This window comes from Lotus japonicus, chromosome 6 (genome assembly GCF_012489685.1).
Source record: "Lotus japonicus ecotype B-129 chromosome 6, LjGifu_v1.2".
Classification (NCBI taxonomy): Eukaryota; Viridiplantae; Streptophyta; class Magnoliopsida; order Fabales; family Fabaceae; genus Lotus; species Lotus japonicus.
The window spans coordinates 57695743-57713423 of NC_080046.1; the positions used below are offsets into that span (position 1 = coordinate 57695743).

General features: G+C 38.9%; 2 protein-coding genes across 3 annotated transcripts; one reads left to right on the forward strand and one right to left on the reverse strand.

The window, feature by feature from the left end:
- Window positions 1-948: 948 nt before the first annotated feature.
- On the forward strand, window positions 949-3261 carry LOC130722361 (uncharacterized). Its single transcript, XM_057573063.1, has 5 exons — window positions 949-1104; window positions 1235-1313; window positions 1410-1454; window positions 2442-2539; window positions 2777-3261. Exons 2-5 carry the CDS (start codon window positions 1260-1262, stop codon window positions 2865-2867), a joined length of 288 nt encoding a protein of 95 aa, XP_057429046.1. The 5' UTR covers window positions 949-1104; window positions 1235-1259; the 3' UTR covers window positions 2868-3261.
- Window positions 3262-4202: 941 nt separating this feature from the next.
- On the reverse strand, window positions 4203-9202 carry LOC130722360 (probable boron transporter 2). Of its 2 annotated transcripts, XM_057573062.1 has the most exons (12): window positions 8608-9196; window positions 8330-8412; window positions 8017-8209; window positions 7749-7887; window positions 7409-7574; window positions 6910-7076; window positions 6579-6752; window positions 6321-6416; window positions 6011-6148; window positions 5425-5744; window positions 5052-5319; window positions 4203-4755 (listed from the first exon to the last, which is right to left on the reverse strand). In XM_057573062.1, exons 1-12 carry the CDS (start codon window positions 8709-8711, stop codon window positions 4468-4470), a joined length of 2136 nt encoding a protein of 711 aa, XP_057429045.1. In that variant the 5' UTR covers window positions 8712-9196; the 3' UTR covers window positions 4203-4467. The 2 variants fall into 2 exon arrangements, with proteins under 2 accessions (XP_057429045.1, XP_057429044.1); XM_057573061.1 differs by having other exon boundaries at window positions 8017-8412; window positions 8608-9202.
- Between the last annotated feature and the right edge of the window lie 8479 nt (window positions 9203-17681).

Genomic DNA, 17681 nt, shown 5'->3' on the forward strand with positions numbered 1-17681 from the left:
TAACTAAATTAAAAATATTATTATTTCAAAAATACTTTATTTTAAAATTATTATATAAGTAGATAAATAATTTTTAAATAATATGAATGAAAATATTAAATTAGTCTATTATTATTAATAAATCAATATTTGTAAGTGGGTAGTCTATTTTACTATTTATGAATAATAATTTTATTTATTATTTATTTTAGTTAAAGTAATATTTTTATATTTATTAATTAATATTATTATAAATTATAAATAATATAATATTAAAATAAATTAATTTGGAGTTAGGATACTGAAAGAAAATATATAACTGGTATCCTATCCTGTTCTATCCTAGCTCCCCCCTCAGGATTAACTTTTACACATGATTGACATGATAGGATAGGAGATAGGATAGTGTTATCCTATCCTGCTGGCGCAACAAACAACAGATAACAACAGGATATGATTATTATCCTGTCCTATCCTATCCTATCCTGGCCACCAAACGGGCCCATATAGTTAATGTAATTTAAAACATTAAATTTACTTAAAATTTATACTAACTTTGAGCGCAGTCTTGATGGGTAAACACCTAGGCATGACTTTTGATTACACATATAATATTGCTGAGTACCAGATTGCAACTCAGATCCGTACGCGCGCGCCCTAGCCTTCTTAGGTTTGTACTGGAGAGCTTTAGGTGGTTGGTTTTGGACTTTTGAGGGTCTTGAGGGCTTTTTGAATGCCCCTGGCTTTTTAGGCTTTTGGTTGCTCTTGCAGGTTTGGTTAGTGCTTTGGGCGGGTGGGGTTGTTGCTGGCTTGAATAATTTTTGATCCATTTTGAGGAGGGTTGTAAATCCTTGACATTTCCTGATCAATCAATTTATATTTTGCTTTTTTGAAAAAGAAACAAAAAAAAAATTCCGATAAAGCAAAAAAAAATATTACTAACTTTTTAAAAATTGCTCATAACTCACATTTCCTCTAATTTATTTGCTTCTAGTATAAAAAGTAAAAAACGTCAAAACACAGAGTGTCATCTTAGCTTTGGTGGTGGACGGTGGTGTCTCACCTCCGCAGACTCTGAACTTGATTTCGATTTCGCTTCATAACCAATCAATCAATCACTATTAGGTAACGAACCATCATCCCAATTCCTTATTCTTCTCGTGTAGCTCTATCGTTAGAATTAGATCAAATGTTTTGTCATTGATTTTCTGCCTACAAACTGTTCGATAAAATGTCTTGGGATTTTGTTTCTCAGGGAAACAAGGTCTTCAGTTCTGAAAATGCCTTCCCTTCAAACTGCACTGCCTCCTGAGCTCGCCAACAATGCCATTAGGGTCAGATATCAGATAGTTTATTTTCTTTTTCCTCTTCAATTACTTTGTGAAAAATAAGGGATCTCTTTTTTACTGTTATGTGGGTTTTGGTTTCAGCTTTACCGGGAATGTCTGCGAAGAGCTAAATATATCGGTCAACGGGTATGTCATGATTTCGATAGAATATGTGTGAAAAATCTGTAAATGGGGTTTGTTCTTGAGGCATGTCCATGTTATCACATTTTGATGTTGAAATTTAGTTCATGTGTTTAACATACTCAAATCCTCTGAGCACACAGCATCATTTACTTTTAGACCTTTTTGGTTAGAAGAGAGAAAGGAATAGATTTTAATGTAGGGGAGGAGAGGGAACATGAAATTTGCTTACTCGGGTTGGTTGAAGAGAAATGGAGGGGAGGGGGCATAAAATTGAGTTGAATTGACATGAAAAAGCTTCATAACTGAGGTTTACACAATATGAAAGAGAAGAAGCTCAAAGAGGTGAAGCATGTAACAATTGATTGCTAGAGATAGCATATGTAAGAACAAGGTTGTCTGAATCACACATGAGGGTGATTTTACCATCTCCTAGGTGGACCTGTAGAATTTTAGATAAATGGGTAAGGAATTTCATATCTTTTTTCTTTATTTTGTATTATTAATCTTATTGGTCCATTAGGGTGGGATAAAATCACCCTCATGGGTAATTTAGACAACCCCATGTAAGAACAGTTGTCAAAATTAATAAGAAAAAAAGAGGGGGGACAGTTTAGTTTGCAAAATTTTAAGTCATTTTCCCTCCCCTTCAAATCCTCCCTATATTGGAGGGGAGGCAAAAGTTGGAGAAGGCAGAAATTTGTTCCCTCACTTTCTCTCTTCTCAACCCTAAACTTCTAAACCAGACATGAGATTTGTATTCAAATCCCTCCCCCTCCCTACATTCACTTCCAACCAAATAGTTAGTTAAACTACTGTCCTTTTTCATGCTTGTTACACTCTTAACCTATGATCATGGTATGCTTTTTCATTTGAGTTATGCCCTTCCACAGCTACTGATGCACTCCTTTTACTGGAGCACTGTACTTGAACCGAATATCTAATCTACGTGTGTGATAAAATTAAGATGCGTGACACTTCATTGCTCTGCAGAATTATAACACGGAGCTTCTTGTTGACATGGTGAGACAACAGTTTAAGAAAAACATACATGAGACAGATCCTGAAAAGATTCAAAAGTTCAAGGACGAGTAAGCTTTGCTCTAGTATCTTGCAGTTATATTGAGCTTGTTTCTAGATTCCTAGTCTGTTCCCATTTCTGCTTTGGTTCCCTTTCCTCTTTAACTGATGCAACAATACATTTCTGATGTCTCAGTGTACAAAACCGTGGTCATGTGTGTGGGAAATCTACATTTCATTACTTATACATAGGCTGCTTATTCTGAGCACAAATCAATACTTCTCTTTTCTTTTTTCTGGTTTTGTAGTGCTGCAAGGGGACTTATCAATCACATACTGTATGAGTCAGAGACGATGTCCGGCCGTAAATTTAGCAAGAGTCCTCCTAAAAGAGCCTAGCTTGCTTTATCCCAAATGATTCAGCTTGTCCATCAGTGCTGGTTTTGGCATATCAACCATATAGAAAAGACATTCCAAGGTTTTTATGATGGTTATGTTAACTGTTGAAATAAAAAAATGGTAGGAAATAGCAGGATGACTTTTTCTCTGTCCTCTTCCATATCAAGAATGCTCAAGTCTCTCAAAACTACTTCCCAGTTTCTACTATTAACTCATGGTTTGGCAGATAATCATTTCCAGAACTCTGCCAGATTTTGTGTTTCATACATTATGCGATGAACGACGCCAAAGTCCAAGTATAAGCCAAGAAGTTGTAGCATAATTATGTTCTTAATTTCCACATGCATTATTATATCACTTAAATTCATGACTTCTAAGGGATTGTCATTTGTTACTTGTGGGCTTGTGATTGTTGGATTGTTCCGAAGGTGAGTAAAAAAGTTTTCCTCGGTTAGAATTTTAGATTCGTTAGAAGGAGTATTCATTTTGGCACCAACAGTCTAGTGGTACATCCTAATAAACTTTTCTTTTAACAAAAAAAGGGGTAATCCTTTAACATTCAAACCAAGTCAAGCTACTGGACCTGAGGGGAACTGGTTTGGACAAGTGGTTTATAAAGTCATACAACATTCACCTACTGTAATTACAGGGCTGGTGCTGAGGATAAAAGTGTTGCTCTTGACACCGTGAGAAACTCTCCACGCCTTTCAAATTTTCTTAGAAAGCTGTTGGGAGGTGTGTGGAGAGTTTCTCACGATGTCAAGAGCAATGGCGTCTTCTACTATTCCCCTTCAAAACGATGGGCTGGGCATCCTTTACATTATTAACTTTGGTATGATGTTAGGAAAAATTATATTTGCAAGATCCACAAGTTTTAGGTTAACCTTATTTATGTTAGGTTGATGGTGGTCTAGTTCTTTTTGTTAGAATGAACCTCTTAGCTCGTTAGTTATTCAAGGTTTCCTAAAGTCTTATTTTTCAGGCAGTGCCACTATTCTTTTACATAAATGATTGTACTTAGTTCTTCAATCTGAATTGAAGGATGACAGATTGTGGTGATATTTATCCACAAAAAAAAAGCTAGTTCTTCATATGCTGTGTTTGTATTTAAGTTGGCTTTCAATTGAAAGTCTATTCAATTGGAAAGTGGTATTTAATATTTATCATTCCGAGACCATGGAAAGGGCTGCCAACTGAAATACAAACAACCACTATAAGGCTCTCTTTGTTTTCACCTTCGATAATAGAGGAGAAACAATGCTTTTACCTTGGATTCAACTGAAATGCCAACGGACGTTAACAACTCTTTATAAATGAAAGTGATTTCACTTTAACTCAACTAGTAAACACCACTCGATGCCTCCACAATTGCATTCACAAACAAATCATAGACTTTAATCATCTCTACAATTTGGTATTTAAAAAAATATATGTATACAAGCGACAGAACTCTTGCTACAAATTCCCTACACTAAATAATTTATATCGCTACAATTGCCATTCTCAAGAATCAGATGTTAAAATAAGCAAGGGGCATGCCACCTTTTGCTGGCAATCCTTGAATTGTAGGCATTAGTATCAACAAAAAAATGTGTAGTCTTTATCCACTCTTTCTCAAATTCGATGGCTTAGCTTCTCCAGGGCTAAATGGTCCTCTCCCAACACCTCGAGGGCTATGATTTTCTCTGAGTTGGTTTACCCTAGGGCTGTATACTTTATCTGAGAACCTTGGACTTTGAATACCTGTCAACTCTTTGGATGGAGTTCCAGGGGAGCTCACCACCTTCAGACTGCAAACACGTCTAAACTCACCCCGGCTTCGAGTAATCATTCCATCTAGAATCTCTCCATCATCTGCAAATGAAGCTGTCCTGCTCAAGTTACCTTCCTGCATAAATAGAACAAACATGGAAGACAGTAGCATAAGAAGCTGATTGACCTCAAAGAAGTTATGGGGCAAAAGCATGAAAAATGAAATAGCCCAGTACAGATAATTTTCCAAAGAGATCTAAATCACTACTTGCTACTGTTGATATCAGTATCATATAGGTTTTATGCAATGCCATGCCATAATGGTATAAATAGTTTGAATGTATTCAACCATTTCTTTCTGCGAAGAGAAAAAATACCCCTAATGTGTAGCGAAAAAAAAAGGTGATTATGGCTCTGGTATTGACAACTTACAGTAGCTAGTTCAAATGGTAAAGCAGGTACTTCTTCATATTCTGCAGCATCTAAATCCTGAAGGTGTGCCCCTTTGAAGAACTTGGGCAAAATGTATTGTCTTACAGGAACCAGAAGCATGATCATCAATGGGAATAGAACCCCAGCTATTGGAACCCACGTGATACCAAAACAAACAAGCAAGTAAGCAGTTTGGAAGACTGTAAATACTGCTATTGTCTTGAAAGGTATAGTTTCCACGTAAGTTGCATGGCACTCCTCCAGAACTCTAATTATTTCGCAACAGAAATAAAAAACCGGCAGCAAGTTAGTGAATGTAACTTGTTAAATATTTTTAAGAGATAAAAGACAGGAAATGGTGTTTAAGACATACTTGTATCGTCTACTTGGAGCAGTGAAAACTAGTAAAATCCGCTCCCAGAACTGGTTGCCGGGTAAGTTTTCGATGGCCATGAAAGCAAAATAGCCCCACAGTACAGAAGTTGGAATCCTTTTTAGCAAAGGCATTGCTGCAACACATCCTCCTACCATCAAAGATTGGAGCAAGTTGCTCACTCGCTGTTCTTTAACCTCGACAGGCAACAAGTCGTCGATTTCCTTCTCAATATCAAATATTGACTCATCAACTGGAGCCTCTATGCTCCCCAAGCTTGATGCCAATTGAATAGTTGACTCTTTCAACTCTTTTAGTCCCTGTCAAAACAAGGTTTCGGCAAGGTTGGATGATAATACTGACAATATCAGAATAAAGTTCAGTTTTTAAAACCATTAAAACAATGACATAATGGAAGTTTTTTTTGCGCAGGTCCTAGAATAGAGAACTTCCAAACCCAAAGCAGAACTGAGGAATTAAATGTCAGAAAATTCTTATCAACTATGATTTGTCCAGTTTCGAAGAGTAATCATGCATATAGGTGAAAGGGAAAAGGGAGAGTAAAGAAGTTCACAATCCTACATACCTGAGAGGAAGGTTCCTGGTGAGCTAGAGGGCTTTGCATCTGCCAATAAGCATCTTGCATACTTCCATATACTTGTCCCAGGTTTTCTTGCTTTCTCATACAACTTCTAGCTTTTGCAACAAGCTTGTTTCTAAGTAACTGCAAATCACCAAAATACAAAGATGGTAGTTTCAGTATGCATGTCACTATGTATTCTGTTTCCACTTTAACATTCCAGTCTATCAGAGTTCGTAGCAACGGAAGTGCTTTGGCAACATTTATCAGTTTGATAAAGTGAAGCTCTATAGAACTAGAAAACTAATTAATCTACCTGGTGCTTCAATGTAGCTAAACTTTTGGTATGCATTGGAGATTGTGGAATAACACCATTTGATGGGGGAATTCCAATAAGACCACATATTATAACCTGTCAATGTCATAAACCCAACATATCAAAAATCAAAATATTTAGTTCTTGGGCAGATCAGAACGCTATACCCTGTCTTAAATTGGAAAGGGAAAATAAAGAGCATTAGGCAAAAGGAAAAGAGCCAATGGAATTAAACATAAAGCAAGGAGGATCATGTACCATGAATCCCAAAAGAAGTAAATCATAATGGAAAGAAGGTGGCTTTCTTAAATTGAACTCTTTCTGCTGAGCAAGCTGAGATGCCACACTATGGTCAAAATAATATAGCACAGCAATCATCGTCGCTGGAATAAATGCTCCAATAATATAGAGAACAGGCACATTCAGCATGTCCTGTTAATGATTTTGAAAATTACATGAGAACTTTCCATTGAAGTACTGAGATTATAAAATTTTAAAGAGAACTTTAATCACCATATATCCAAACACTGAAATTTTGATCATCATATATCCTAACAATAAATAATTTGGATTTGTTGAGTAGCCATGCCTTTATGACAGTCCAGTTTTCATATGCACCAGGAGACCATGGATTTGGACTGAAGAGGCGCCTAGGGATTCCGTTTGGCGTACTCCCCGCAGGTATATAAGAAACAGCAGTCCATATTAGAACCATCAATGGGACACCATAGTCTGCTATGAAGCCTCGCAGACATCCTGTAATAAGGCGAAAATAAATCTAAGAACAACTGAAACATAATGAAAGGACTTTTCATCAAAAGCTGAGTTAAAAGAACATTTTCAGCTGTTTTGGAGTAAAAGGAAAATCTTTAGTTTTTTCATTTTGCATATTCTATATAAGTACATAATGCTGTACATGTATCACTCTGAAGACCACCGTAAGTGCAATTAAGTTATTACTTATCAGCTTATCGACTTCTGTTAAATACTTCTTTTGTCAACAATCCACAAATACTATAAGGGAAGGAAAATTTTATGCTTTCTTGCTTGTTTCAATGTAAACCTTTACAAAGTCTAACGGGTTTTACCTGATCCATATCGCCAAGACCTTGCTTTTCGGCTTCTCAATGCTGTAAGCAGAAGGCCAAAGGACAGAATTAAAGCAAACATTCCATTTCCAAATCTCCATGAAGATTCAAACTCAGGTAATGTTAGGTCTGATCTCTCAGGTATGCGAAACTCGTGGATGAGTCCCTGTTAAACCCAATCAGAAAGCATCTGTCTCAGTTGAATTAATTTCCATCCAATATTATATCATAAATTATCTTATTTTCCACTTTGTCATGCTAGAGCCACATAATCATTTGTGCTAAAACAAAACTCATGAGTCCATATTATTGTCAGAGAAAACAGAAATATGCCTCTTACTCTAATAGCCTCTTGCATGAAGAGCATTGCGATAAGAAGGCCGAACAATTCCCCTGCTATGCGTGTGAACCTGTTGATGATGGAGCAAGCTCCTAAGATAGCAAGTAGGAACAGCAAGATGGCAGTCCAAATGCATACCCTGCTCATACAATGAATTCACAAGGCAAATAAATTTCTCTGTTTAGGAAAACTACCAACACAAAATAAGAAATATGAAAGCTAACATAAGTCACTAATCACTTAAAATCTGAAAGTGAACAAGCTATACCATGCAGTCCATGCTAGAAAAAGCTTTGAACCCAAATCCGGTCTATTTTTTGCGAAGTTGAACATGAACGTGTACATAATTACGGTTGGTTCTGCCACCCCAAGAATCAGCAAAGGCTGGCCTCCAATAATTGAGTGTATAATTCCACACACAGCAGTAGATGCTAATGTTTGCACTGCAGTGAGTATTCCACCTGAAAAAAAGGTGAACACACAGTACATCAAACTTAAGGTGCACCAAATCACTATATTAGTGTATAAATAAAACTCAAGAAACACAACATATGGGATATTAGTCAATAGGAGTAATTTACCTGTATCTCTTTCCAATTGTTCTCCAAATGAAATAACTGGAATTGCTGATGCAAAAAATATATACGTGGTAGGGGCTAATATCCTACAAAACAGCAGTTTAAGTACCAAGTTAACATTCCAATAGAAAAAAAAATGTAAAAGTTAAAATAAAACTTACCAACTGAATAAAAAGAAAAAAATTATATATCTTCATTAAAATACATGTCATGACATCAAAATCCACTACCCAGATTTAAGAAAACAAGTGAGTGATTTTGCAGCATAAGAAAAGATGTACCTGAAACCTGCAGTGAGACCACCAATCCAGTCTTGCTTGTAATACATCAACCTCTGCTGAAGATCATTTTTTATTCCACGAAATGGAACAAATGTCTCTTCCATGATTTATGACCCAAAAAAACAGTACAGATTTGAAGAAACAGCACTGTACTAAATCAGTTAATCTTGGCTCTAACAAAGTTCCAATTTTTAAGGAACAGACCGAGTCACCAAGCTTCAAACCCCAGTTGGAGTGAATGACCAAAATGACAAAGGATTGGAGGATTAAGCAAGCAGAAAGGGAGGAACTTTCACAGTGGGGGTACACAGAAATGCAAGTAGACGACAATGTGAGTCAAAAGCACAAAAGGGTACAAAAGGAATGAAGTGAAGATGGAGAAGATTGCAGTGTGTGAGAGATTTTGGTGTTGCTGCATTTGAAGACACAAACACATAGACATGATTATAAGATGATGAAGATAACCGCGTTTTGCCAGTTGATGACAAGCTGGATTGGCTTGGACAGAAGCATTACATTAAATCTGAAACACATTTTATTTGTTTGTGGTGTTGTTTAATGATATGGTTCAATGCATATATAATGATCTTGTATATAGAGAAGAGAACAAACAAACAAACAACTCTTTATCAATGAGTATGTGTGTTAGGCTCTCTGATCTGATGTTTTTGATTAATTTAATAAAATGTATGTATGTATGTATGTCTGTGATGCTGGTTTACCACCCCCGAATGGCCAATGAGAACTTTTTCACTTTGGAAAATGTCTGACAAAAGATCTTGAACATGCTGCAGCTGCAACTACCCTGTTTGCTTTATTTTTACCTTAGATAAAATATGAAAACAGTAAATTTAGGATATTACTATAACTTATAAGATGATTTTAGAAAGTGGGTTGGGTGTGTTTGATGATGATTTAGAGATCTCTAAAAGTACTTTTCAGTTTATACCTACTAGGTGAGTCAGAATTACTGTGATTTAGAGATCTCTAAAAGTACTTTTTAGATTATACCTACTAGCTGAGTCAGAATTACTGTGTATTCATCTCAATTCATAAAAAAAATTCTGTTTTCAACTTTTCATTGTATACTAAAATTCATTAATATTCATTGGTGCCGACCAATATCCAAACAGGAAAAAGAAAGTAAAATGTAATTTTATGTAAAGTTCATTCACATTTTATGTTGAAGTGAATATTACTATCTGCATACACCGGAGTCAAAAAAAAATATCTAAAGCGTGCTTGTGTGAAGTGAAATGGAATTTCATCCTAATTTATTAGAAAAGTTTTGTTCAATTCTTATTTTTAAATGTATGTATGCATCGGTTGGTGGTGACAAATATTCTAACACAAAAGTTCTATTTCCTTTTTTCTTAAAATTTGTGTAAACGTGCTTTTACTTTATGTCTGCTTTCCAAACAGGTTTCATACGCAGATTCCTACAAATATTGCAAAAGAACGAGGACCTCGAATAAAAATCTGTCTTCTTCTATTTCGTAGTATATTATACATAAATTCATTATTTTGGTCGTATTTGATTTTTTTCCAAATATTAATATTATTAATGGTTGTGTTGCCATTTTTTACAAATAACTTCACTTCATCCCTATTGATAGGAGAGTTTCATTTAACTATAACATTTAATTTTAAGGCATTGAGTTTTTTTTAACACCTCTTATAAAATCTTTACCTCGATCACTTATTTTTAACTAATGTGAGATTTCAGCTCACACTTACATTCTCAACATATTTTAATTATAAAATGGTAGTAATTTATATTTTTCACTAAAGTGATTCGTTGTATATATTTTAGGATCAAAATAATGGTGGCATAAGAAGGAAAATCAAGCTGTCAAAAAAAAAAGAAGGAAAATCAAGAAAAGTTGAAAGTCTGAGAAATAAGAAAAAAAAATTTCAGAAGAGGACAATACTTTTTTCTAACATGTTTTTAATTTGTTATAATTCATATATGTCTTATTAACTTCAAAAAAAAACATTTTAAAAGTGAGACCCAAACAATTTTGTAGTTTTACATAAATTTTAACTAATGAAAATGAGAGTGTTAAGAAGAGTTCTGCTACAACTTCTCCCCCTAGAATGTCCACCGAGATTCATGGTGATTTGTGACTCTTGAGCAAAGTGCAGAGACCTCATAATTCGGGGCATGTTGTCTTCTTTCAAACGCAAATTCTCTTTATCAAAAATTAAAACAAGAGAAGAAAACAGACACGGTCTGTTCTGTACTAGGGAGATATGACGTAGAAGACTGGCAGAAAGTAAACCCTAGCAGAGTACTAAAAATATCATAAAAGGAATATTCTCAATAAATGTTCAAAAGGTACTTTTTACAAGGTGTTGACCTCTCCTTTTATAGAGGGAATGATCATGATGTGGACTTTTGCTGTACTTGGGCCTGACAACCGGGGCCCAAGCCTTTATACATATAAGACAAATTTAAAGGAATCTTCCAGCTGGCGTGTGGGCCTATCTAAAGGAAGGGCGGGATTCGATGTTGTTCCGTGAATCTCGCCAGGGTGTCTTTCGTTCATCTGATTACTCGATTTGGGCGGGCATAACTATACTTTATGTCCCGCCCATTCCACATGCCCCCAAGACATGAGACTTAAGTTCTTTGAGTCGAAATGTCTTTAATACGCTGCCTTGTAGTATATACATTGATATATCGCCATCATCATAACCGTCAGTCACGTCTTTTCAACTGACGCACGTATCCTTGTTTTCCGGGATTCCGTCATCATTGGCCATGAATGCAGTTTCTAATTGTGCGTCTCGAGGAATTATGTCTTTTCACTTCGCACCTTTTCAAATTTCAAATCCCACAACTCTACACGATCTTTCCCACTCGTTCTCTCTCTTCCCTTTTCTTCTATAAAAACCCTTTTCACTTTTCACTTTTTCACTTTTCTGGAAACCCTTTCCCTCAAACTTTCTCTGCGACTTTCACCTTCTCCTCTTTGAACTCCGGCGAACCTCCGTCACCCCGGCCGTCGTCATTGCGCGGTGCTCTCCCATAGCCGACATCCTCTTTACTCAATCCTCCACTTCGTCCTCCGGTGAGTCATTTCTCTTTCTTCTTTCTTGACACTGTTCGTCTTCTTCTTTTTCTTTCTGCATCTGTTCATCTTCTTTTTATTTTTTATGAAATTTCCCAGTATGTCTACCCAAAATTTCAGCCTTTCTTCCTTAGAACTCTCTTCACCTTCTACGGAGGGGGAAGTTTCTGCCCCCATTGGGGAAGTTTCTGCCCCCACTGTTATTGAAATTCATTCCTCGCCTTCCACCCACGAGGATTCCGGTCCCGCGGGCTCCGTAGACTCCATTCTCTCCTCCAATGGAGACTTGTCTTCACCCGAATGGCGTTCCAACGTGCATTTGGTTAAAGATAAATGTCTTTGGCGCTCCATCTGGGGCAGTATTGGGAGCATCAACTCGCTTCGAATATCTTCCCAAGGGTTTACAAAGATAAATCCTGCCACCTCTAATAACGAAGATCACCTGTTAAATGTTCTTCCATGTGGCGAGGATGATTGCGTTCTTTTACGCAAGGAACCTTCTGATGAATCGCCCGATTTCTTTTTTGTTTATGGTTATTTCTTCTTGGATTTGAATATCAAACTCCCTTTCTCGCCCTTTATATGTCACGTTCTTACCTTTTTGAACGTGGCGCCTTGTCAACTCCAACCCAACGCCTGGGGTTTTATTCGCTGCTTTGAAATTCTCTGTGAACATTTGAGTTGCACTCCCACCTATCCCTTGTTTTTCCTTTTCTATAAGACAGTCACCACAAAACCTACATCTATCAAGTGGATTCCCCTTTTGGCCCGCAAGAACATGAGCCGATTCACCGCCCTTAAAAGCCATTACAAAGTGTGGCAGAAAAAATACTTCAAAGTTATGGAGTCACCTGAAATGAATAACTTATTTCGAGATTCCGATAATAACCCTCTCTTCCCCTTTTACTGGACAAAAAACCCTCGCCGAAAAATATCCGTTTCATACGACGCCTTGGATGAATCTGAGCAGGCCATCGCCGATTATCTTCGCACATTACCAGTAATCTCTGGTCACGACTTGATTGAGGCGTCGAAATCCGGCACTTTAGATCAATTTTTTAGTAAGTTTATAATTTTTGCACATAACTTGTTTTTCTTCTTGTTCATGTACCTCGCCTAATTGATGCTTTCCATGCAGCCACGATGGGGAAAAGCAAGGTTGACGCGAACCCCCTCAAGATGAAGGAGTACCTCGCCCAGTCTACTGCGGCGGCGAAGAAGAGGGCCGCCGAAGCTGAGCAAAAGAAGAAGAATGACGGCGCTTCGGGCTCTGACAACGTCAGGGACCCAAAGCGCCAAAAGACTTCAGGCGCTGCTGGCAGCAGACCTCTTCATCAATCTACACTTGATCCAGCCGGTTTAACATCTAAAAGTAATCCGGCGGAAAAAAAAGAAAGGGAACGACAACGTCCCGCCACCCCACCAAGACTCAAGCATTATCAACCGCCCGCCAACTCCGTTTGGCCAAGCTGGCCCTAGTTCAGCCATTGGTGGCGAGGCTCCTCCCCCTTTGCTGAACTTATCAGATCCTCACTTCAACGGGTTGGATTTTATGACTCGTACTTTTGACAACTGGATCCATAAGGATGTTTCCGGTCAAGGCCCCCCAACATTGCTTCTGTGGCGATCCATCACGCCCTTTTTGCCGCCAGCACTGTGGCGGGAATGGCTCAGTGTGTAAAGGAGTTGATTTCAGCCAAGAACCGTCTTGAGAAGAAGGCAGCCGATTACAAGACAGCATATGAGCGGGCTAAGATTGATGCTGAGACTGCCCACAAAAAGCTGAAATCTGCTGAGGAGAAGTGTGCTAAGTTAACTGATGACTTGGCGGCTTCGGACCTGCTTCTTCAAAAGACCAAGTCTTTGAAAGAAGCCATCAATGACAAACATACTGCTATTCAGGCCAAGTGTCAAAGGCTGGAAAAGAAATATGATCGTCTGAATGCATCTATTTTAGGGCGCGCCTCCCTCTAATATGCTCAAGGCTTTCTGGCGGCCAAAGAGCAGATAAGTGTGGTTGAGCCAGGCTTTGATCTTTCCTGCATTGGTTATTTGAAGGAAATTAAGGACGGGCAAGTTGTTGGCGAGGATGATGTTAGCCTCGATCTCCTTCCTCAATTTGATGATGAAAGTGAGCCTGAAGAAGAAGAAGATGGCGGAAATAGAAATGGCCAGAACAAGGGTGAGGACCAAGGAAAGGAAGACCCTCAAGTTGTTGCCGGCCAGGGAAACAGCGCCAACAATGATAATGTAGCTTGAATTTGTTTTTATTTTATGAAGTCAACATTGTGCTCTGGGCGTTGCCCTTTTGTTTTTTATCATTCTAAATCATGTACGGGCGTCGCCCTTTTTTCTTACTTTTAATGAAGACCGTTTTAAGTTCATTCGTTGTTACCTTGAGTTGTTACCAACTTTTGTTGTTACTTAGGTTTAAATACCTTAGCCGATTTTTCGACGAGGCTTGGTTTCTAGTGGCCACTAGAATTGCCAAGGCTTGTAATATTTGATGGCGATACTTTCTTATTCCGAAAGGTTTATTCGCGGTATTATATACCTTGATACGATTTACCTTGCATAAACTCGTAATATAAATTAAAAAATTAAAAAGTAACTTCTGTTGAAATAATCTTCATTTCTTTTTCATACATGGGAACAATTGTCCCTTCATTCTTTATACATGCCGCCTCATTAAAAACCTCTCCAAAGAAAGGAAAAAAGAGTGTGGTTTCATTCACCTTTGTTGTTTCTTTTAACTAAAATACTGCTTTAGATGAGAGGCGTTCCACGTTCGTGGAACCTTTTGACCGCTTAGTTGTTCCAACTTATAAGCTCCTCCTCCAACGTCGCCTATAATTCTGTAAGGCCCGCCCCAATTGGGCGAAAGTTTGTTGTGTTTGTCAGGTATTGTATTTTTTCGGAGCACTAAGTCTCCTGCCCTCATCTTTCTTGGCACTACTTTCGTTGAGAATTTTCTTGCAACCTTCACTTTCCCCGCCTCATTCCTTATGTGTGCCTCCCGTTGTTCCTCCGGCAACATAATTAGATTTGCTATCAGATTTTCCCCGTTGTCATTCTCATTAAACCGAGCCACTCGCCAACTTTGGTTTTCTATTTCCACTGGGAGCATGGCGTCAGTCCCATAAGTTAAACGATACGGGGTTTCCTTTGTGCTTGACTGTTCAGTGGTGTTGTATGCCCAAAGAACGCCTGGTAGTTCCTCCGCCCAAAGCCCTTTTGCTTCATCCAGTTTCTTCTTTAAACCTTTCAGGATAACCTTGCTAGCCGATTCAGCCTGCCCATTGGTTTGTGGATGTTCTACAGAGGCAAATCGCATCTCGATTCCCATTTCTGCACAAAATTCCCGGGTAACACTACTTGTGAATTGGGTTCCGTTATCCATTACTAACGCCATGGGGACCCCAAATCTACAAACAATCCTTCGCCACAAGAAGTTCCTGACCTTGGCGGCTGTGATAGTCGCCACTGCCTCGGCTTCTATCCACTTAGTGAAGTAATCAACCGCCACGATGATATACTTCATTTGTGCCTTCGCTACTGGGAATGGTCCCAAAATGTCAGTCCCCCACATAGCAAATGGCCAAGGCGCCATCATGGTTGTTAATTCTTCTGGCGGAGCCTTGTGTAAGTCAGAGAAGACTTGACATTTTTCACATTTCTTAACATACTCCAGACAGTCCTTCTTCATTGTCGGCCAATAAAATCCTGCTCTCACAATTTTTACTGCCAAGGATTTCCCGCCGATATGGCTGGAACACACACCTTCATGGACTTCCGCCATTATTCCATGGGCGTCCTTGGTATCAACGCATTTGAGCATAGGAGACATGATTCCCCGCCGATACAACTCCCCATCCACTAGCGTGTAAAAACTGGCCTCTCTGCGTTTTGCTCTTGTGTTCAGATCGTCATCCTGTGGAGGGCTCTGTAGAAAAATCTTGATTGACTCCATCCATGAAGGCTCGCCTTCAATTATTGACTTTACTGCTTTCAACTTTATTTCTACCAAATCAATGCTCGGACGAGGCAGGGTTTCCTGAATGACTGTTTGATAATTACCCAATCTCCCCGTGCTCGCCAATTTTGCTAACACATCAGCTCTCTCATTTTGTCCCCTTGGAACGTGCTCTATTCTGATCTTCCCAATTTCCATCATTAATCTGCGCACCACCTCCAGGTATTTCGAAAGTTGCGGGTCCTTGACTTGATACTCGCCATTTACTTGTTTAACAACCAGCTGTGAGTCGCCCTTGATGAATAATTTCTGAACACCTAGCTCAATGGCCAGCCTCAATCCGGCGATCAGGGCCTCATACTCTGATTGGTTGTTACTTGCCTTGAATTCGAACTTTAAAGATTGCTCAATGACCATTTTATCTGGGCTTTCGATGGTTATTCCAGCTCCACTTCCGGTGTTGTTTGAGGATCCATCAACAGACAGGATCCACTCGCCTTGGTTCCTCTCGCCCTCCGTAGGTGTTAACTCCGCGACAAAGTTGATCAAGCTTTGGATTGTAACTTGGCCCCTCGGCTCATATTGTATATCATATTCTGATAACTCTACCGACCAGCTGACCAATCGCCCTGACAAGTCAGGCTTCTAGAGTACCTGCCTTAGGGGAACATCAGTTTTGACTTTGACCTGGAAACTTTGGAAATAAGGCCTGAGACGCCTCGCCGTTTTCAGAATTGCCAATGCCGCCTTTTCTATTTTTTGGTACCGCAATTCTGCCCCCTGCAAAGTATGGCTCACAAAGTATATAACCTTTTGCTTATTTCCTTCCAACTGGAGCAACACCGTACTCACCGCCTTGTCAGTAACTGCTAGATAGAGTATTAATGGAACGCCTGGCGCTGGCCTGGAGAGTACCGGTAGCGTTGCTAATGTTTCTTTCAACTTGGTAAAAGCTTGCTCGCACTCCTCTGTCCACTGAAACTTGGAATTCTTTCTTAAACAGGTGAAGAAAGGGGTTGCTTTATCACCCGCCATTGGCAGAAAGCGTGATAAGGCGGCCATTCGTCTTGTTAATCGCTGAACCTCCTTTACACTTGTTGGGCTTTTCATTTCTAATATCGCCTTGCTTTTTTCTGGATTTATTTCAATCCCTCTTGCTGTTATCATGAAGCCCAAAAATTTTCCCCCCTGAATCCCAAACGAGCATTTCTCGGGATTTAGCTTCATTTGATATTTCCTTAGCTGGGCAAAAGCTTCCTTGAGATCGTCGCCATGATCCTCTGACTTTGTCGACTTAACAATCATGTCATCAACATACACTTCCATATTTCTTCCAACTTGTTTTGAAAATATTTTATCCATGAGGCGTTGATAGGTGGCTCCGGCATTTTTCAAACCAAAAGGCATGGTTTTGTAACAATAATTCGCCTGGTTAGTCATGAACGCCGTACTTTCCTCATCCGAAGGATGCATCATGATTTGATTATAGCCAGAATATGCATCCATGAGACTTAAAAGTTCGTTGCCAGAAGCCCCATCTACCAACTTATCAACATTGGGAAGAGGATATGAATCTTTTGGACACACTTTGTTCAGGCTTGTGTAGTCCGTGCACATTCTCCACTTTCCATTAGCCTTCTTGACCATCACAACGTTGGCGAGCCAGGTTGGGTACTGTACCTCACGAATAAATTGTGCCTTGATCAATTTCTCAGTTTCCACCTGAACCGCCTTGTTCTTTTCATCGCTCATCCGTCGCCTTGGTTGGATGACTGGTTTTGCTCCTGCCCGTATCGCCAACTTATGGGTGATTACCTTGGGATCGATTCCTGGCACGTCATTGATTGTCCATGCAAAAAGGTCCAAATTCTCACCCAACAAGGTGATCAATCTTTTTTCTTGTTCCTTTGTTAATCCGCTACCGATTTTCAAAACTTTATCCTTGATTTGTGCTGATTTTGTTTCCTCCAAAGGTTGTGGGCGGAAATCATCAGCATCATCCCTTGGATCCAGACTAAATCCTTCAT